Consider the following 22,644-nt stretch of genomic DNA (forward strand, 5'->3'; position numbering starts at 1 on the left):
CTTCCTGAGCGTTGGGCACAAGTAGTAGAAAACAACGGCAACTATATTGTTGATTAAATTTTATTGTATTGTTTAAATAAATTCGATTTAAAAAAGTATTAGAAAACGACATTAATTATTACTAGACCTAATATAACCTTCAGGTTTAATTGAGGCCAAGGCTGTAAGAACACAATGGTGTAAATTACAATTACCATATAAAAATTTCCTGAGACAGAAGGCTTTTTAAAAAAATATATATATATTTTATTGATTTTTTTTGCCCCCCTCCCTCCCATAGATACCCTCCCTCCCCAGAGTTTTATGTCCATTGGTTGTACTTATATGCACGTATACAAGTCAGAAGGCGTTTCTTAAGTAAATTTCTTGTGCATTAGCAGCAGTTATAGAGAGTCATATATTAATAGTTACCTCAACTTTCATCTGAATTATATTTAGTAGTCCTTGTTGGGAAGGGAGTAAGCACATTCTCATAATTAGATTCTTGAATCCTATATAATAAAAGGGTAATAGGCAAATTGACCAAATGCTGGAATGACCAGTTGCTATAACACGCACTGGCCACCAGGCAAAGACACTCAGCACAGCAGCTGCCCCCTGGTGATCAGCGTGCTCCCACAGGGGGAGCCCTGCTCAATCAGAAGCCAGGCTGACGGCTCGTGAGTGCAGTGGCGGTGGTGGGAGCCTCTTCTACCACCTCTGCAGCAGTTGGACATCCCCTGAGGGCTCCCAAACTGCAAAAGGGCACAGGCTGGGCTGAGGGATCCCCTCTCCAGTGCATGAATGTCATGCACCGGGCCTCTAGTCCTATATAATAAAAGCATTAATATGCAAATTGACAGAACAGCAGAATGACGGGGGCAGGGCCAGGCCACTGGACAGAGGAAGGGGATGGTGATAGATTGTGACAACCAGCAGCAGTAGAGGGGTGATGGCGGGGGGCTAGCCACTTATGTCGGTGCCTCTCCTGATCAGCCTGCTGGTTACCTCCTGCAGAGAGAGGGAGGTCAGACCAGGGAGCAGGCCTAAGCCTCAGTTGGATATCCCCTGAGGGCTTGCAGATTGCAAGAGGGCACAGGCTGAGCTGAGGGCTCCCCCCACCACCAATGTGCATGAATTTTTATGCACTGGGCCTCTAGTTTATACATAAAATTCATTTCTCAATATCCTTTTTTCACTAACCTTCTACAAATTCTATGGTTCTTCTTAACTGGTCTCCTTTTACTAATTCAGAAATAACCAAATTATCAGAACAAATTATTTCAACTTCTCTTAAAAACACACACATTCCTTTTCTTCCTTTTATTTTTTAATATATTTTATTAATTTATTACAGAGAGGAAGGGATAGAGATATAGAAACATCAATGAGAGAGTCATTGATCAGCTGCCCCCTGCACGTCCCCCACTGGGGATGCGCCCACAACCAAGGTACATGCCCTTGACCGGAAATGAACCCAGGACCCTTCAGTCCACAGGCTGATGCTCTATCCACTGAGCTAAACCGGTCTTGGCCCTTTCTTTCCTTTTGAAATAACATTCCTTCTATATTTCAAGAGAAACCATAAAAAGTGTATTATTGATAAGGCAAAAGTTATTGTAAACACCTTTAGCAATTATTAACAGTTGTGCTATATACAGGTTTAAGAAAAACCCAAATAGCAAATATAATTATTATGACTACTATTATTAGCAGACAGATAAAGAAAATTGAACAAAATTTTATTGTATTTGTGTGTTTCTGGCTCTGCTGTAAACAACAATCTGCCCATCTACATGGGCTCTCAATTCTGTTCTATTGATTTGTATGTCTGTTTTTCTGCTAATACCATGTTGTTTATTTTTTTAAATAAATATTTTATTGATTTTTTACAGAGAGGAAGTGAGAGAGATAGAGAGCTAGAAACATTAATGAGAGAGAAACATCAATTAGCTGCCTCCTGCACACCCCCCACTGGAGTCATGCTCTCAACCAAGGTACATGCCCTTGACCGGAATTGAACCTGGGACCTTTCAGTTCACAGGCCAACGCTATCCAGTGAGCCAAACCAGTTACGGCAATATCATGCTGTTTTGATTATTATAGTCTGTGGTATAATTTTAAAAAATATTTATATATTTTATTGATTTTTTTTACAGAGAGAAGATGCTCTAGTCCAAGGCAGCTTTTTTTAAAATCTATACTGTTGAAAGTATTACAGTTGTGAATAAAACTTATTTCAGGTCTGAAAACCATGTGGTCACAAGAACACAGTTCAACAAATTAAGACTTCTCTCCTCAATGGGACATTTATAGAATAACCACCATGTGACAAGTACCAGGGAACTTCTCTGCATGATTTTGGAAGTGTCAACAGTGTGTCCAGCATGGTTAAGTTCTAAAGTCAGAAGACACACTGGTTTAATTTCAGCCTTATGTCTTGCTGTTGGGTCTGTAGGCAAGAGATGAAACTTCTTGCCTCCTTCATCTATAAAGAGAGAACTGGTCCTCCAGAGTGGCTGAGGATGGTGTAAAAGCATCTCCTATCAGTGAATTCACTGAGGAAACCGTGGTAAAGCCATTCGGTGGCCTGTCTGCCTTGCATCCTTCGGTGACACACGAACCTAACAACTGCCTCCTCCAAACTGTAAGATGTTTTTGCAAACCTATCAAGGACAACAAAGAATGATGATTCATAAAAATGAAAGTTTGGTCAAATGAGTTCTCTCATTCCAATATTAACATTTTAATGCTGTTTAAATATTCAATTAGATATATAATTTTTATGAATAGCTTATTAATCAATTTTAGAGTCTACTTAAATAGGCCTAACTCATAAAATTACTTAAATGTTTTAGGGATTATTTATTACAGCAGTATTTCCATGTACAGATTTCCATGTAAGATTTCAGATTATGATGATTTTATAAGAATAATGACTGCTGCAATTACAATCTACAATAGCCAGAATTTGGAAACAGCCTAGGTGCCCGTCAGCAGATGATTGGATCCAAAAACTATGGTACATCTACACAATGGAATACTATGCTGCCATAAAGAAGAAGGAATTCTCATCATTTGCAGCAACCTGGATGGAATTGGAGAACATCATGCTGAGTGAAATAAGCCAATCAATGAAAGAGAAACACCACATGACCTCACTCATTTGTGGATAATAAAGAGCATTATAAACTGATGAACCAAAAGATAGATATAGAGACAGTAAAGCAACAAGCAGATTGTCAAATTACAGCGGGGAGGGAAGGAGGATCTGGGGGAGATAATAGATCAACCGAAGGACTTGTATACATGCATATAAGTACAACCAATGGACATAAAACTATGGGGAGGGAGGGGATATGAGGGAGGAAGGGAGGGGGGCAAAAAAAAAAATCATTAAAATATGTAAAAAAAAATTAATTAATTAAAAAAAAAAAGAATGACTGCTGCAATTAAATAATTTTTTTTTAAAAATATATTTTTTTATTTTTTTACAGAAAGGAAGAGAGAGGGAGAGAGAGTTAGAAACATCGATGAGAGAGAATCATCAATCAGCTGCCTCCTGCACACCCCTTTCTGGGGATGTGCACGCAACCAACATACATGCCCCTGACAGGAATCGAACCTGGGACCCTTGAGTCCGCAGGCCAACGCTCTTATCCACTGAGCCAAACCAGTCTTGGCAAATTAAATAATTTTTGAGTAAAATTCATATTAGTTTCTTTGAAGATTTATAAAGTACTTATCATGAATTTTCATGAATGTAGTATTTATAAATACATACAATACATACATTTTTATAAAAATTTATTTCAGAGAGGAAGAGATATTTCAATAGAAACATCAGTGATAAGAATCATTGATTGACTGCCTCCTCTATGCCCAACACGGGAGTTGAGCCTGCAACCTGGGCATGAGTCCTGATCAGACCAGGAATCAAACCACGACCTCCTGGTTCATAGGCTGACGCTCAACCACTGAGCCATGAATGTAGTATTTATTAAAGCTTTTTTTCTTAATTAAAAATAATGCCAGATAAACAATTATTACTTAAGTCTATCATTTATTTAGGAAAAAGTTTTACACATTAGGATAAAGTAGTAAAGAAGTTAACATAGAACATAATGCTTTTCAACCATCCATTTTTTATTTATAGTAGCCATGAGAACTAGCCACTAGAAGTAATTACACCTGAGAGTAGTATCAGGGAGAAAGGCTTTGATCTTTTATTACCTCATTCAGAATGATATGCCCTGGCTAAATCTTATCTCATACTACAAAAACCTCTAGCATATGGATGATTGCTTTTACAATGCTTGGCACCAAAACTATTACCCTGACTACCATCTTTAAAAGTCTGACATCCTGCCATCTGAATATAAATACAGATTTAAAGTCCTGGTATTAAAGAAATTGCAGTTAAAAAAAAAGGGGAAGAGGGGAAGAAATGGGAGTTCAAGAAAATAATCTCTATTGTGAGCTGGCATAGTATTTTTACTTAGTATTAGAAAAATGAAAACACATTCCTCTACAAAAACTGAACCAAGGTTAGATAAATTTTATGGAGCCAAGTAATGACTTTAATAGTGCATTTGCAGTAAAGGCAGCAGTGGCAGCTGACTGGCCCATATGTCACTCACATACGCAAGCAAGTGCAGATAAGCAGAACAAACAAGCACTGCTCACAAGTACTTCAGAGCAAGCGAACAGTTTTTCCAGTTACTGTCAAGAAGTCATCATCAGCCAAGGCACGCAATGCTTCTTCAAACATATCTTTGGTAATTGCCTTTGGGGGAAAAAGGAGATACAAATACTTTATACATATCAAATACTCCTTTACCTGTTACAGAGATACAATGCTTTCAATGTTAAAGAACCACCAGTCTTTTTCTTTTTTGGTGGTTATATACATTTCTATGTCCCAACTCAGGAGTGGCAAACATTTCATGTAAAAAGCCAGATGATAAATACCACAGACTTGGCATCTGTCATTAACTACTCAACTGTGCCCCCAACTACCAATGGGGCCACAGATAATACATAAGTGAAGGGGAATTTTGATAGCAGGCAAAGGACTGGTTTTGACCCTCAAAGTTCTTTTCACTAAACAACTCAATTTTATTTATTCAGAGGAGGGCACTTGAGTATCTCATTCCCCCCAAAAACTTATCTGATAAATTTGATAGTTATTACTACTTAAAATAGCAAAAAACCGCAAATATTCTGAATGTGCAACAAGTGATTAAGTAAACAATGAAATATGCATGTAAAAGAATGTTACCAACCAGTACGATTAATATTATGAAATCTATTTGCCTTCACAGATGGTTAATGTTAATTTGTTATTTAAAAGAAACAGCAAGTTACAAAGCAGCAAAAATATAATCAACTATGTATTTTCAAAGAAAAGACCACATGTGAATATATATATACACATAGAAAAGTTATAAAAGCAGGAAATAAAATTTTAATTGTGATTATTTCTTGATGAAGGGTTTATGGGTGATATTATTGTACTTTTCTCCATTATCCTTAATACTTACTAAAGAAAAACATTAGAAAAAACCCGAAAGCCAATAATAAGAGAAAAACTCTTATTACACATAAAATACATATGAACACTTACTATGTCAGATTGTCCTCGAATATCTTCAAACAGTTGCTGGTATTTTAGAGCTGGCGTTTTCCCTTTAGATAAAATAAGTTTTCTCAATGCTTCAGCTAACTCTTCTTTCCGTTTACGAGAGGTGGCACTCATTCCTAATTGAAAAGAAATGAATGAAATATTTCTTCTATAAGAAAGCGAAATGTCTCAAATTTCCATTAAGGTTAGGGAATAGTGGCTGAATAATATCAATCACATTTAACATCAATTTCATAATTTTCATGTGCTGTTACGTTTAATGCCAATAACAAACCTGTAGTAAGAATAGATATGTCCACAATGCCGGTCCGGGGGTCAGTGGCAGACTGCTTTAGAGCCTCGCGATGCAGGCGCTTTGCCTCTTCCACATCAATTGCTTCAACTTTGCTTGAAAACCGCACTTTAGCATGGGCTTCTGATAAGCGAATCAAAGATTCCAGCTGTCGGGGGTATGCAGAGACCATTCCTCGGCTACTGCCAATCTTCCTCATGTCTACATAAGCCTAGTGTAGACAGAAAGAAAAAGCCAAGATTCCTTGTTAACAATAACCTTAGTTTTGTGGTCGAACTTTAAACATTTAGGATTCTATTAAATAAACAAAACTACTGCCAGGTTGCCATGTGCAGATACTGAGGGGAATGAAAAGTGAGATCAAGCTTAGTGCCTCAAAGCCAAGAAGGCGGTATCCGATGTGACTTTGGAGAATGGGAGTGAAAGCACGTGAGGCACAGTACTCAAAAGGACTAAGGGGCAGGCTGCAGTCAGAGCAGAAGACAATCAGGATGCCTATCTGTAAATGCTCCTCAGGCACCGAATCCAAATTATATACTTGCTGAGGACCAATTTAATGAGGCACAGAAAAGAATACTGAGATGTTACAAAGATAAGTTGTAGAAAACTTATATATAGATGAGATAATTTTATTTTTGAGCAACATCAAGAATACAAATGGGGAGGAGAATCCAAGATGGATGAACAGGTAGACACTTAGCCGCAGCCACACACAACAATTTCAATAAGATACAACTAAAATATAAAATGGACATTACCCAGAACTACAGGAAAGTCAACTGACTGGAAATTCTACAATGAGAAGCAAGGAGAAGGCCAGAAGGAAGAGCAGAGGAGCTGTAAAAGCCCAAGGTATGGAGACATGTGGCGCGCACCAAAAGGATGGAGCCGGAGAGGAAGGGTGGGCGGCTGAGTGCCTGGCTGGCGTTCCCTAGCGGGAAGGAGATAAAAGCTCCGACTGTGCTAGGCCCCAGTTCCGACTGCTCTGAACCCCAGTTCTAGGCCAGACCCCGGGGACACAGGCTCAAACAGAGGGAGCTGGGCTGTAAGGTGGAACCCCGGGGGAGCGGCGAAAGGAGGTCCCGGCGGCACGCACATTGCACGCAGAGAAGAGACGGTTGGCTGTGCAGCGGGATTGCCCTGGTGGGAAGGAGACAGGGGCTCCAGACTGCTCTGAACGCCACCTCCAACTCCACTTCCAACTGAACTGAACCCCAATACAGGGCTCATTGGGGGAGAGGCTAGACTGTTTGGTAGCAGGCGAAAATCAAGGGCACCTTTCTCTCAGAGGCACTTGAAGCGAGTACTGAAGGACCCTGAGACACAGAAGCCAAATAGGGCAGGGCTGACGGAAGCCAAAGCTGTAGGCTCCACCCTGAAACCCCGCCCCATCATGGAAACTGCAAAAATGCCGAGACGAAATAGATCACAAACAAAAGAAATGGAGGACAAAAAGCGACTGGATATAGAGTTCAAATCTACGCTTATTAAGGTTTTTCAAGAATTTCCTAGAAAAGATCGATAAGACCTATGAAGATATGGAAAGGGATCAACTAGAATAAATAAGGAATCAACAAGAAATGATAAGGGATCAACAAGAAATAAAGAATACATTGTCTGAAATAAAAAATATTATACAGAGTCCTAAAAACAGAATGGAAGATCGCAAGAATCAAGTAAAAGATTGGGAACATAAAGAGCCAGAAGACACTCCTCCACAGAAGATAGAAGGCAAGAAAATCCAGAAAATTGAAGATAATGTAAGAAACCTCTGGGACAACGTCAAGCGAACCAACATCAGAATTATGGGGGTCCCAGAAGATGAGAGAGAGCAAGATATCAAAAACATACTGAAAGAAATAGTGACAGAAAACTTCCCCCACCTGGTGAAAGAATTAGACTTACAAGTCCAGGAAGCGCACAGAACTCCAAACAAAAGGAATCCAAAGAGGACCACACCAAGACAAATCATAATTAAGATTCCAAGAGCAAAAGACAAAGAGAGAATATATATATATATATATATTTTAATATATTTTATTGATATTTCACAGAGAGGAGGAAGGGAGAGAGATAGAGAACTAGAAACATCGATGAGAGAGAAACATCGACCAGCTGCCTCCTACACAACCCCTACTGAGGATGTGCCCGCAACCAAGGTACATGCCCTTGACCGAAATTGAACCTGGGACCTTTTAGTCCGCAGTCCGACGCTCTACCACTGAGCCAAACCGGCTTTGGCGACAAAGAGAGAATATTAAAAGCAGCAAGAGCAAAGCAGGTAGTTTCCTATAAAGGAGCACCTATACGATTGTCAGCTGATTTCTCAACAGAAACCATGCAGGCCAGACGAGAATGGCAAGAAATATTCAAGGTGATGAATAGTAAGAACCTACAGCCAAAGATAATCTATCCAGCAAAGCTATCACTCAGAATTGAAGGTCAGATAAAGAGCTTCACTAATAAAAAAAAAAGCTAAAGGAGTTCATCACCACCAAACCAGAGTTATATGAATTGCTGAAGAGGGTTCTTTCAGAAGAGAAAGTAAATAAAGAAACATTATGAACAACAAATACGTAACTATCAACAAGTGAATCTAAAAACCAAGGAAATTAAAAAAAAAAATCTGATGAACAATATTCACTGTTGAATATAATAGAATCAGAGGTATGGAAGGGGAGTGAACTGACAATTCATGGGGAAAAGGGGAGAGGGGGATGTGGAAAGAGACTGAACATAAACTGTGCACCTATGGATGAGGACAATGGGGGGGTCGGGAGGGGGCAGAGGGGGGGGGGGCGGGAACCTGGTGGAGAGCAATGGAGGGGCGGAAAAAAAGAGGAACATTTGTAATAATATAAACAATAAAAATTAATTAAAAAGAAAAAAAAGAAAAAAGAATACAAATGGGCCCTAACTGGTTTGGCTCAGTGGATAGAGCATCAACCTAGGGACAGAAAGGTCCCAAGTTTGATTCCAGTCACGGGCATGTACTGGTTGCAGCTTGATGGCCAGCCCTGGTCAGGGAGCATGAATGAGGCAAACAATGTATGTGTCTCTGTCTCTACCCTTCCTTTCCACTATCTCTAAAAATCAATGGAAAAATATCCTCTCGTGTGGATTAACAACAACAAACAAGGATAATACATATGGAAATTTAATATTATCTGCAACTTTTGAATAGTTTGGAAGCTTCATTAGGATGCACAGCCCAGAAAAATCCTCTTCCTACGACAATGTTTGAATAACCTAATGTGTCATAATGCACTGCTGCCTATGTAAGCAATACTGAAAAGTGAATATATTGTGAAATATTTTTTAGAAATAAAAAATGGAAGCTCAGAGAAATGGGATTACTTGTCCAGACTTATAAAGTCACTAAGTAGAATGACCTATACTTCCACTCCTATATTCTGATCTTAAATCCAATACACTTAGTACTTAAATGTAAGAAGGGTGTACAACTTATATAAATTAACCCTCTTTTTACGTTTGGAAAAATCACTTTGCAACAAAGGAGAAAAAAAGTTGTAGCGAGACTTTTTTTTTTCAGGCTTTAAACGTGGATATGTATTACCTCAATGAGAGCTTGGCTGGCTTCCTGGCTTAGCCGAGGAGTGACCATGCTGTGAGCGTATGCAATGTAATCCTTTAGCACTGCCATGTCCATGAACTCCTCCTCCATTTGCTCCTCAGTCTGGTAGTAAAGAGCGACAAGGTGGTGAGCCAGACGCCTGTCGTAGGCTTCATCCTGAGGGTCCAGCATGAGGAAGATCAAATCAAACCTGAGGAAATATTGTAAAAGCAATGTGTTCATGGTTGGGACACCAATATACCTACAAGCATAATTTAAAAATTGCTCTTGCTGAAACTGGTTTAGCTGAGTGGATAGAGCATCAACCTGCGAACTGAAGGGTCCCGGGTTCGATTCCAGCCAAGGACACATACCTGGGTTGCAGGCTCAATCCCCAGTAGGGGATGTGCAAGAGGCAGCCGGTCGGTGATTCTCTCTCATCATTCATGTTTCTATCTCTCTCTCCCTCTTCCTTCCTCTCTGAAATCAATAAAGAAATATATATATACAAGAGCAGTGAGTGAAGGGCTTCTGAAATAGGTGCCAAGATGAAATGTCCTAATTGCTTCAAATATCAAATGAATATGAAGCAGACCAATAGTTTTATTGCTAGCTTTACCTAGTGACCAGATAAATTTCTATTAAACAAGTACAAAAAACGTTTTGCATAAATGTTAGAGGCACGCTTTAAAATTAAATCCCATTGCATTTTGAAGTTATTTATTACATATTCTCATAAGTTAGTGACTTTTTAAAGAACTCCTGTGATCGGCCACAAGCCTCAGAACAGAAAACGGGAGCATTCTTGTGATCCGTCTGCAGTGTGTTAAGGTGCTGCCCATAGCTGAGTAGAGAAACACATAGTCCTTGCCATGAAAACTCTTCACCAACCAAATTTGAAAACTTCTGCATTCAAGAATTTGTGATATTAACAGTTGTTGATTAGTATTTCCTTTCCTTAACCCCACCCTGAAAATTCTACAAATAAGCAAAGAATAAGTATCTCTATTAAATAAAAATGTTTTCATACCTTGATAATAACGTGTGCGGTAGCTGTATATTTTCAATGGTAGTTTTTTTAGGATTCCATTGAGACTCAATAGGATTTGCTGCTGCCAGGATAGAAGTGCGTGCATTAAGCTGACAAATAATCCCAGCCTACCAGAGAAAACAGTGCAGTTAGAGGTCTCACCGGAATGATGGCTGGAACTGTGCGAGACATCTTTGCCTAGCATGGCCTCTACCATGTCTCCAAGAGCCAGGCCGCCTTGTGGTCCCACTTGGGACAATACCCTGTCCTTGGATTCATGTAAAGGCCTTAGTTTTAGATAACTGTTTATGCTATCACTGCATCTTTCTCAGAAACTAAACGTCTTGCATGAGCTTTAGGACAAAATCATTAATTGGTACAACAAAAATAATGAAAGACGATCCTATAAAAAATACTCAAGAGATTTAGCTGCAATCTAATAGTAAACGTGTTTACCAGTGTCCCAGAGTTTAGAACTAAGGAAACACTGCAGTTCCATGGATGCTTTGTTTCAAGTGTCTACACATTTCAAATGTGTCCACATTTATGGGAGGAGAATGTGACGCACCTTTGCAATGGAAAGGGTCTGCTGTTCCATGACTTCATGCAATACTGATCTTGTACTTTCATTCATCTTGTCAAACTCATCAATACAGCAGATCCCGTTATCACTGAGGACAAGGGCACCAGTCTGCAGCACAAGCTGCCTGGTCTCGGGGTCTTTCATTACATACGCAGTGAGGCCCACAGCACTGGAACCCTTTCCAGACGTGTACTGGCCCCTGGGGACCAGGTTGTACACATACTGCAGCAGCTGGGACTTGCTGGTCCCAGGATCTCCGCATAGCAGAATGTTGATCTCAGCACGAAATTTGCCCCTTCCTGTGTGACTGAAATCCTTTCTTGTTCCACCAAAGAGCTGAAGCAAGATCCCCTAAACAAAGAAACATGTGTCAACACTCATTTACTATAGAATAACCGAGATATAGTTTAAATGTTAGAGGCACTTTTCTACTCCAAAAATTATAATTAAGAAATTTAAATAAAGGTATAGAGAAATGAACGTGACACTACTTCAAGTTCTCAATAATCAATTTATACATTAGCACAACCATGTCAGAATGGTGGTCGTGTAAATCTCTCTTCTGACTCTGCCTTTTCTTTTAAAAAAGGTATTTTTATTGACTTCACAGAGAAAGGGAGATAGAAATATCAACAATGAGAATCATCGGTTAGCTGCCTCCTGCACGCCCTACACTGGGGATTCAGCCCCCAACCTGGGCATGTGCCTTGACTGGGAATAGAACTGCGACCTTCTAGTTCTTAGGTTGATGCTCAACCACAGAGCCACGCAAGTTGGGCACATGTGCCTTTTCTTAGATATGGTAACATGTAAGTTTGGTGTAGAGCAAGCATGTCAAACTCAAAGGCTAACACGGATCAAATAAATGAGGCATGCTGCTGAGGGCAGCGAGTCTGCTTGGTGTGGAGATAAAGAAATGGACAATGCTGTGATTCTCCTCAACCTACGGTACATTCAAGTCAGCTTGTGAGCTCCCTGCTCTGCCCAATAGGCAGTAGCTCTTATCCTTTATGGTGGGGAGGGGTGGTGGCCATGGGGGAAGAGATGATATTTACACCAAGCATGTCAAACGTGTGGCTGGCATGTTTGACATGCTTGGTTTACACTATTTGATCACAAAGAACTTTCTCTAACCACAAATTAAAAATCCACCGACACTGCCCTGGCCGATGTGGCTCAGGTGGGCATCATCCCATGTACCAAAAGATTGCTGGCTTGATTCCCAGTCAGGGCACATGCCCGGGCTGTGGGCTTGATTCCTGGTAGGGGGTGTTAAAGAGGCAGTCAATTGCTGTTCTGCTCTCATATTGTTATTTCTCTTTCTCTTCCCCTCTCATTTATCTAAGTATAATATATATATACATATATATATATTTTTAGCTCTCTGTTGTTACCTTCTTTATATCTTCATGTTCATAAATGCTTGGTGCCAAGGCTGAAGCAAGTCTCTCATAAATGTCTGGTTTTCTGGAAAGTTCCTTAAGCAATTCCACACGCTTTTCTGAGAAAAGCTTCTGCTCTGCTTCTTCATCAAGGCCATGCAGACGTTTTGCATCAGTTTTTCGATAATGAATGACATCGATGTGGGTTTTGTAGACAGACTTCACATTACTCACTCTTGGATTGACTCGAATAGGCACAGCTCGGTAAATGCCTGAGGACACAACCACAAGACATACATGCTTTTACCTTCTACCAACGGGCTCAGTTAAGCAGTGCAGACAACAGGCAGCACTGGGAGCTGACAGCTGGCACTGGCTCCCCAGCTCACTGCCTTCCTGGGCCACCCGGGGTACAGGTTCAGGTTACACTGTAAAGCTCTCCGCCAAAGGGGACAGGAGAGAGTTGGAAAGAACACAGGTTTCTGCAAATGGGTTTCATCTGTGACCACTTATTAGCTCTGTGACCTTGGGCCCCTATATGAGCATAACTACACTACATATAATCATTCTTATATGTAAATGAAGTTACTTTGTTTCTACAACAATGCTTGGCTCATGGCAGTGTTCAATAAATACCAGTAGTATTTTCATTTTCCTTAAGTTGGCAATCTGCTTAGTAATTATTGGATCAGAACTAAATACTAAAATCCTGTACCAAAAAATTGGAAAGGAAACTCAAGTCTTTTAAAAATCACACAAATTATTTCAAGCAATAAGACAATCTACTGAGTAAAATGTGAAAATATGATTTAGAAAAAATGACTGTAGCCGAAACCGGTTTGGCTCAGTGGTAGAGCGTTGGTATGCGGACTAAAGGGTTCCAGGTTCGATTCTGGTCAAAGGCATGTACCTGAGTTGCGTGCACATCCCCAGTAGGGAGTGTGCAAGAGGCAGCTGGTCGATGTTTCTCTCTCATCAACTTTTCTAGCTCTCTATTTCTCTCTCTTCCTCTCTGCAAAAAAAAAATATATATATTTAAAAAAAAAAGAAAAAATGACTGTATTTTGTTAATAGGACATACTTCTAGATGAATGGTTGTGCCCCAGACTGCTTTCTAAAGAATACAACTTGAGGAGAAACCAAGATGGCAGCATCAATACCAAAACTGCTGCCTCGCACAACAATCCCGGGTTTGATACCTGGATAGTGGGTCGGTCCCTGCTCCCCAGCCCGCTGTCTCCCCGCCCCCTCCCCCCTCCTTAAGGGAGAGTACAGGAGGCAACCAATGGATGTGTCTGTCACATTGATCTCTTTGTTTCTGTTTTTCTCTGTCTCCCCTTTCTCTCCCTCCCTCCCACTCTCTCTTTCTGAAAAACAATGAAAAAAAAAAATACCCTCAGGAGAAGATTAACAAAAAACAACAAATCAATGGGGGGGCGGGGAGGGGGGGAGAAAGGCAAGACAGGCTTATAAAATTAATACAGCCTACATTCTTACCTGTAACATTCACTCTGTCCCCAGGTTGAACCTTGTCAACAAGATCATTGTGAGCAAAAAGGATGACGGTGTGAGGAGTCTGGCCTGCAGGCATATCTTCAGGAGACTCTTGAAGCTTGATCTGAAAAGAGCAGTGAAAACAGAAAGCAAATGAAGGAAGCATAATGAGAAAAAGAGCAAGTCTTTGTATCACTTGATAAAGAACTACTATAAAGAATCTTTACTTTTTAAAACCCTGTTCTTTATTTTAATCTCTAGGTAGTTAAGATTTTAAAAAAAGCTTTTATTGTGACATGTTATTTACTTAATTGTATCACAAATCAGTGAGCTGGACAAGCCACCTTAATGAGCCAATTACCGTGTTTCCCCGAAAATAAGACCTACTTACAGGTTTCCTTCTGAGTGAAATGTAAGGCATCCCCCTGAAAATAAGGCCTCCCCTAGGCTAAACATGAGAGATTTGGTCCACTGATTCTGAAAGAAATGGAGTCACAAGAAATTCACCAGGAAATTCAGAAATTGGATTGTTATGATGATGTTCCAGAAGATGATGACATGACTGTCATTGAATAAATGAGTAAATTCTTGATACTATAGGATTCACGGTTTGTCTGGTTTGTGTTGACAACTACCATACTACTGTACTGTATACAGGTAATAAATTTCCTTTATTTTCATTTAACAATAAATGTGTACCCTATTCTTCTTCATGGAAATATAAGACATTCCCTGAAAATAAGACCTAGCGCATCTTTGGGAGCAAAAATTAATATAAGACACTGTCTTATTTTCGGGGAAATAGGGTAGGAGTCATCTTTATTGCATGCAGGTTCAGAGCAGATTACCTCTGTCAAATTCTGAACACCCCCAAGAGGAAGCATTCTCTTTTTTAAAAATCTTTTTTAAGTCCTTGTGTAAGTTAATTTTATAGACAATTTGTAACCTTGAGTACATATAATATCTAACAAACACCTGTCATATCTATACAGACAACTTGTAACTCTGAGAACATATTGTATCTAACAAACACCTGTAACCTTGAATATCATATCTATACAGGCACCTGGCATCAATATCAGCGTTATCAGTTAGATGGCTAGCTTGCAAGGTCAGAGAATTAAGTTTATCTTTTCTATTCAAGCAAAAAACAAAGTTATTTTACAGTCTAAAAATAACAGAGTTGACATACAGAATAAGAGACTAAGAATAACAGTATAGTTCAAACAGCAGTTTTCCAAAGGAGGGATTACTATGCCTCAAAATATTCCACTATTTGGGGGAACAGGAAGGCAGCAATTTAGGTGACTATTTTATTTATTTATTTATTTATTTATTTATTTATTTATTTATTTATTTTACCATTTTAAGGTTTAGTGGGTATCCCTTTGCAAAAATATTTTTGCAAATATTTTATATTTGTCTATATTTCTGATTATATTTTTAGAAGCTACTTCTAGTAGATTTCCTAGGTGGAAAGGCCTTTCTCAAATCAGGTGACCTCTGGGCAGAGATTAAGGATATTAGGGAGGAAGTATGTGCTCTCAATGTAAAGAACAGCAAGTGCAGCCATGGCAGGTGTGGCGCAGTTTGTGGAGCATAGTTCCATGCACCAAGAGGTCACTAGTTTGTATGCCCAGGTTGCAGGCTCGTTCTGCAGTAGGGGGTGTGCAGGAGGCAGCTGACTGATGTTTCTCTCTCCTTTCCTTTCTCTAAAATTAATAAAAACATGTTAAAAAAAAAAAAAAAAGGCAGCTAATGCAAAGGTCCTGCAGCAGGTTTGAGCCTGGTTGATGATCTAGGTGAGACACTGTCAGCAATGAAGTCTATGGGTACAAAGGTGTGCTGTGGCTGATGATGAGTTTAAGACATTAGGTTTTATTCTAAGTTGGTTTGGGAACCTTTGAAACATTCTACGAATATACACGAAAGCTCTTTGGGAGCCCCTTTATTCCATCTTTGTACCTCTAGCTCTTAACACCATGCTGGTGTGAGCTGAGGGACATTTGCTCCAATAATTTGTACCAATATTAGATACAATTTACAACTTAATCTTCCATTATTTGATAATTATTTTTCACATTTATTAATACTTTTTATTGACTCTCAATAAGAGAATTACCTTTTGTAGTATTTTGAACACATTCTCTTAACATTACATTTAAACACTGCAACAAAATAAAATTTAAGTCCTAGTGCATATTTTTTACACCATTACAATAATAGTAAACAATTTTTCTGCATTGCTCCCCTAATTTTTGTCATTTTAAAAACTTCATCTTAAAAATTTCATGATTAGAGAGGTAAAAGGTCAAACTTCTTATATAATAAAATCTGTGAGAGCTTTAGAGAAATCTCTCAACCCATTTTTTTTTAATCAGTGGAACACTTGCAAAAATGACAGAATTTAACCAAATAATTTGTACTAATCTTAAATATTTTATCTTATTTAAAACACTAAAAATATTTTATAATCTTAAATAGTTCCCATAGAAATGTCTCGTTATATTTGATTTAATAAATCAAAGAGACTAACTAAATTTAAGATGTGTATGGTGGAAGAATGCACCCTATCTCTTGTTATAAAGTATTTTATGGATGAGAATGTGAAATATAGAATGAACGGATGCTCACTGGCAATAGAGCAGAGACACTGCCATCCCAAAGTAGAAGCCTTACACATGCTCCCAGTTCCCAGCCCACAACCCTGTAACAAATCCCACAGGGAGAAAGAACTGAAGTAGCTGAACTCCTTAGGAAGCAGGGTTTTAAGGCTTCACTTTAGGTGTTTTGAGGATCCGGATCAAAGCAGACAAAAAAGACAGAACACGCCAAAGGGAGGGCCACCCAGCGCACCCAGGCCACGCACCATCTGCTTGTCGGAGAACACGGAGCGGTTGTGGATCAGCGCCATGCTGTGGGTGGTGTGGCAGCGCTCGCACACGCAGGGCTCGGCGATTCGGCCGCGGTCCATCTCCACCTGGGCGGTGTGGGCACACACCTGGCACTGGAAGAAGGCCTCCTGCATCTCCGGAATGAGCTGGGATGTTCTGATCACCATGCCACTGATGGAGATGAGCTGGTCGATGTCTGCAAGAAGGAGAGAGAGACCGGCTTGTCCATTAGCCACTGCCCTCAGCTCCGTCAGCTGTGGCGTCTCCCCGGGCTGGATTCCTGCCCAGGCAGGTCTGTCTCTGTTAAGCACAGAAGATTCCTGTCTGGAGGTGCAGAGGGACCTGGTGATGGCTGGGGTAACAGGTAGGCACTGTGGCCAGGGCACGAACATCTCACTGACTACCTTCAGGTCTGGCCTAGAATGCCCATCCTGTGTCTTGTCTGCCTTCCTCTCAACCCCAACGAACCTCTGGCTCTCTCTTCTCGAGTCTCCTATCCATAGGCATCTGACCACCCTTTTCTCAGCTGCCTCCTGTCTGGTTCCACTTCCGAGTTTCATGAGAATCTACGCTTTTGCCTATTTTGGCCCTCGGCCTTCCTCTCACGCATTGTGCCACGTACAAGTCCTGCTGCCTCAGTGTATGGACAAAGCATGGGCTTTAGAGCCACCTGGCCTGGACCCTGGGGACACATGTATCTCATAGAGTTGTTGAGGATTAAGAGTTGGTTCATATAATACAAGCCTAAAGAACAGCACCTGACAGAGATAAGCACTATATATCTTAGCCAATCTTAAGGCCCTCTATAGATTACTTCGCACTCTACAATTTGGACCTTCACCGACAACTTTTTCCTCAACTATTTCCCACTGCTGGCTCTAATCGAGTTACACTGTCATTTCTAGTCAACAAAATAGCGTAGCCAGCTATTGCTGGTCTTATAGATTGTCCTATCCCTTAGGCCTTCCAATGTCCCAACCAGAATTCCGATCAGAGATGCCAGGTGCTGATTTCATAAGTAGTGAAGTCCAACACTTGCTCATGTTCATTGCTATCTTATTTTCTTTGACTGAAATTTATGTCTTTTGTATTTTACTTGAAGCAGTGTTCATTAATTGCCAATAACTTTTATACCTCAATCTTTATACATGGCAAATATGTTTGTCCTGTATTTTTACTCTGATAGCCGCTGTCCAGTTTAAGATCCGGTTGCCCTATATATAAGCTACTGTTCGCCTCCTAATCGAACCTCAACATACTTTGTACACTGGACTGACCATGAACTTGTCAAGAGTGATCAATCTTTCTCCTTAATGGCTCCCTATAGACTTTGGAATAAAAATCTCAGCTAAGCTCTTTAGGACCTAAGCTTTCCAACCTCCATGCAAACATTGCCAGCCAAACTCCCTGCTTCAGCCATCACTTACTGTGCACACAGCTGTTTTGCTTCCTTGTGTCTGGCTATATCCCTGCTTTCTGCTGTCAAGAGAGAATTCCTTCATGTCTGCTTTCCAAATTCTTGCTATAATCCCAATTTCTATTTCACTGTGAGTTCTTCTTACTTGGGCCCAGTACTTTCCTTCTCTCCCCGGGCTGAGACATCTCCCGGACTGTTCTTCAGTTACTCTACCTCTTCTTTCATTTACTTTCCCAAACAGATTTATTTTTTAAGCTCTAGGGCAGGGATCATATTTGTACTTGTTTTCTACAGTGTTTCTGAGAAAGTATAAAATTATAGTATTTGGATAAGTTCACCTTAAGATAGAGAACAGTTACATAATCTTTTATATAATTTCAGTTAAGTTAAAAAAGGTTTGGTGGGTTCATAATCATATAGGTTAGCTGAATCTGATATTATTTTATCAATTTGGAATCTATCACCACCAATTGTTTTAAAGTTCCTTAATAAAATAAGGTTTTGTTTATTTTCATGTAAGGTATTTTCCTGCTATTAAAAATATTACCTTTTGGCTCTGGCTGGGCAGCTCTCAGGTGGTTAGAGCATTATCCTGATACGCTAAGGTTGCGGGTTCCATCTCCAGTCAGCATACAAAAGTCAACCAATAAACATGTAAATAACTCTCACTCTAAAATCAGTTAAAAAAATTACCTTCTGGGTTCAGGTTCCTCATATTCTTAGTCTTCAATGGATTGAATGGTCTTACTTGAATCTGATGTTCTAAGATTGAGTCAGGGTAACGGTCAAAAAAGATCTCATTGACAGCCATATCAAAAGTTGGGATAACCTCCTATAAAAAATGAGAGGATACCAAGCTGTGCTTGTATTTCTATCTTACGGTTAAACTTAAAGCACTTCATATTAGCAAAGGGTAAATGCAAAAACACATAGCATAGTCCAAAAGCATTATTTTAGTCACACTCATACCATTTATTAATCATGGGCTCACTCAATTATCTTACGCCTGCTTGCTTTCATTGGGGTTAAATGTGGTCATATATAAACAGTGCCTTCAGTATGTACTGGCATATTTTAGGCTCTTACTTAGTAACAAAATGAATTCAAATTTGTCAACACTTGTCCCCCATTCTGCGGAAGAGGAAATAGCCTTTTGGGCAGGCAGGTGGGGTGGGAATGGGGATTGAGGGGGATAAGCAACTGGACCCAGGTCACATAGCTATTAGGCAGGAAACATCAATATTTAAAACTGAGTCTGCTTGCCTCCAAAGTCTATAGCTATAGTCAATATAGTTAACATAGTGTCAATTAAAAGATAATGCGTCACTGACAGTAATACACATTCCAATTCAGAAATGTTAAAGGTATGAAAAGGGCTTATCTTAAAGGAGACTAAACATTGCTTTCTAAAGAAAGTTCTTTTGCTTTGGAGGCATATTCTCGGTTACCACAGAGGAAGTTCTGCTATTCAGAAACTCTTAAGATATTCTGGATGTTTATTGTAATTCATCAAGATCAAAGACAAATTCTTACCTGTGGGTAGCAGATGAGCTGTCTGTATAGGTTTTTGTCAAATGATTTTATGTGTTCACAGTTTACATTTAAAAATGGCTCCCCAATAACATTAATCTACAAGATCAAACGAACAAGTTATAGTCTGATCATTTTGAAATGCATAATTTGAATTTGTAAGTAAGGATATACAATTACCTCCCCAAGTCGTTGCATGTACAGAGGTTCAGTAATATCTATACCAACATTTTCTTCTTCTTTAGCCAGAGGGTCAATAAAACGCTGAAGAAATCTCTTGATGTGGAGAGAAAAATATTGAGCTTAATGCACTGAGGAATAAGCAAGTATTCAAAATACAAAGTTATGAGTACGTCACTATGACAAAGCAGGAAAACATCAACAATTCCAAGGCGCATAAAAATCTAACAGTAGGGCCTGGAACCAGCGGCTCAGTGGTTGAGCATGATCAGTGAACCAGAAGGTCATGGCTCCATCCCCAGTGGGGGAAGGGGTGAGGGTGGGCAGGAGGTAGCCCATCCATGATTCTCTCTGAAATTAGTAAAAACATATTAAAAAAAAACAACTACCACTAGGTATTGTGGCTACTTAAATATACACTTTCCCACAGCACTTTCAGCTTTAAGAGTATGAATTTGAATACATATAGCTCACCTGAAAATTTTCTTTGCATGTTGTCACATTTACATCTGTTCCCCAAATCACAAGTTTTTGGCCTAAAGACTGCTCACTTGCTACCGTATCTTCTGCTCCTGGCTACACAGAAAAATATGACAGAACCCCGTTAATGAACCGTGTTATCCTCCCAAACCAGGCTATCAGAAGACTGTATGGTGTACTCACCCCATCGGAATGCAAATCCACCTGCAGTCCCTTCCGGGCAGACCCCAGGTCAGGCCTCTGCCTCAGGGGTGTGCCCCTCACACCACTCCTGGGGGTTCCCTCCACTCGAGAGCTGGGAGTGCCATATGTCAGTGGTGAACTCACATCAAAGTCAAGGGGAATAGCTAGAAAAACAACATGTGGATGTTTACAATGAACATCTGGTAGCATACTGGGAAATACAGCATGTTCTCTCTGTTGATCTAAGTCATCTAAATGCATTAGCAAACCTCAGAGGGAGTGTTGGGGAGGGAGGGGATAAAGGGGAGAGATCAACCAAAGGACTTATTTGCACACATATGAGCCTAACCAGTGGTCAAGGACCACAGGGGGTTGGGGTATGCGTGGGGAGGGTTGTGCGATGGGAATGGGGGGGGATGAGGACAAATATGTGATATCTTAATCAATAAAGCAATTTAAAAAATGCAATAGCAAACTGGCTGTCTATTGTAACCTCTCCTGGTTAAGATTCTGAGGTCCACCGAAGGTTCTATAAAAAGCACCACAGTTAGCCCTGGCGGGGGTGCTCAGTGGATAGAGCATGGGCCTGCCAAGGGAAGGGTCCCAGGTTCCATTTGGGTGGTCAAGGGCACATGCCTAGGTTTCAGGCTCGCCCCAAGGTACAGGAGGCAGCCGATCAATGATTCTGTCTCATCACTGATGTTTCTACCACTCTCTTCTTCTCTGAAATCAGTAATAAAAATGCATCACTTTCTTTCTCTGCTCACTAAGCCCTGGCGTGGACCACCCCACGCGGAAGCTTCACTGTGCATGAGCCACAGGACCCACCTGAAGCGTGCATCGGCGGCGGGCTGGAAAACAGCGTGTCCTGGGCGGCAGGGCTCTGCAGGTCGGCTGCGGGCGAGGTGGGCAGCGGCTGCAGCTCTCCCGTGGAGGTCGAGTCCTCGCCTCGGCGTCTCTGCGAGGGAGGGGACCTGGCATCCTCACTTCGAGCTGGTGACATACAGAACAGAAAGAGAAGGTGGCCAGTCCTCACGGCGGGTCTTCCCGGGTGTGGGCTTCTCTCGGGAAGTCTGATTCCCAACACAGCCAAGCAGAAAGGGGAGTGAGAACGGGCATGTTCAACCTGCGGACATCAGAAAAACCCTGGAAAGGGTGGGCAAGGGGCGCCCAGCGTTGTCTGCCTCGCGAGAGAGTCTCTGCCCACTGGGACATGCAGGTCCTGGGCGAACAATCGCCGTCCGCAAGACAGCCCCGCGGGGCCGGAGGCAGCGCCCCAGGCCCACGGACAAGGCGGCGGGAAAGGGCGGGAGGCGGAGAGGGAGAGGCGGCGGGAAAGGGCCGGAGGCGGAGAGGGGGAGGCGGAGGGGAAGGGCCGGAGGCGGAGAGGGGGAGGCGAGCAGAAGGGCGCGCGGCTGACCCCACTCGCGGGGGAGACTTACGTGTCTGCGCGGGCGTGGCCCTGCGGCGGCTGCCGCGGCGGCTGGGGGTCGACGCCGGGGACGACATGGCGCTCGCAGTCCCTGCGCCACAAACTCGGGGTCACGGTGCCGCGCGCGCTTCGGGCCACTCTGCCGCCACACAGACCCCTCGCGGCGATCGGCGGGGTTTCCGGGAGGAGAGCTCCGCTCCTGACGCACGAGGGTCCGGGCTGCACCCGACGGGCTGCACTCCGAGGACCGCGCTACGGCACCGCGGGAGCCTGGCACCCGGTTTCCCGCCGGCCGCGCAGTCGTCACCGCTCCCGGCGGCTCCTCAACCAATCACAGCGGCGCTTCCGCACGGCTCCGCCCCCGAGAGGCGCCACTGCGCACCCACGGGGGGAGACTGAGCTCCGCCCAGGAGGCAGACGCTGGCCTCGAGCGGGGCCTCCCCTCCTCTCAGATGGTCTGACCCAGAGCAGGGCGGCAGTTTCGCGGGAAATCCAGGAGGTCCCCCAGACCTAGTTCACCTTGCCCCCCATCGGCTTTGGGTCGCTGGCC

General features: G+C 41.7%; 1 protein-coding gene across 3 annotated transcripts; it reads right to left on the reverse strand.

Moving 5' to 3' along the window:
* Nucleotides 1-4,475: 4,475 nt before the first annotated feature.
* Nucleotides 4,476-22,414, reverse strand: MCM4 (minichromosome maintenance complex component 4). Of its 3 annotated transcripts, XM_036437276.2 has the most exons (16): nucleotides 22,105-22,406; nucleotides 21,491-21,655; nucleotides 20,663-20,826; nucleotides 20,474-20,575; nucleotides 20,000-20,095; nucleotides 19,823-19,918; nucleotides 18,983-19,121; nucleotides 16,848-17,068; nucleotides 13,982-14,102; nucleotides 12,497-12,756; nucleotides 11,088-11,453; nucleotides 10,520-10,647; nucleotides 9,493-9,700; nucleotides 5,898-6,126; nucleotides 5,606-5,739; nucleotides 4,476-4,765 (listed from the first exon to the last, which is right to left on the reverse strand). In XM_036437276.2, exons 1-16 carry the CDS (start codon nucleotides 22,169-22,171, stop codon nucleotides 4,673-4,675), a joined length of 2,589 nt encoding a protein of 862 aa, XP_036293169.1. In that variant the 5' UTR covers nucleotides 22,172-22,406; the 3' UTR covers nucleotides 4,476-4,672. The 3 variants fall into 3 exon arrangements, with proteins under 3 accessions (XP_036293169.1, XP_045437486.1, XP_036293170.1); XM_045581530.1 differs by lacking the exon at nucleotides 11,088-11,453 and having other exon boundaries at nucleotides 22,105-22,414; XM_036437277.2 differs by lacking the exon at nucleotides 19,823-19,918 and having other exon boundaries at nucleotides 22,105-22,407.
* Nucleotides 22,415-22,644: the final 230 nt, after the last annotated feature.

Source organism: Pipistrellus kuhlii, unplaced genomic scaffold, assembly GCF_014108245.1.
Source record: "Pipistrellus kuhlii isolate mPipKuh1 unplaced genomic scaffold, mPipKuh1.p scaffold_m20_p_14, whole genome shotgun sequence".
Classification (NCBI taxonomy): domain Eukaryota; kingdom Metazoa; phylum Chordata; class Mammalia; order Chiroptera; family Vespertilionidae; genus Pipistrellus; species Pipistrellus kuhlii.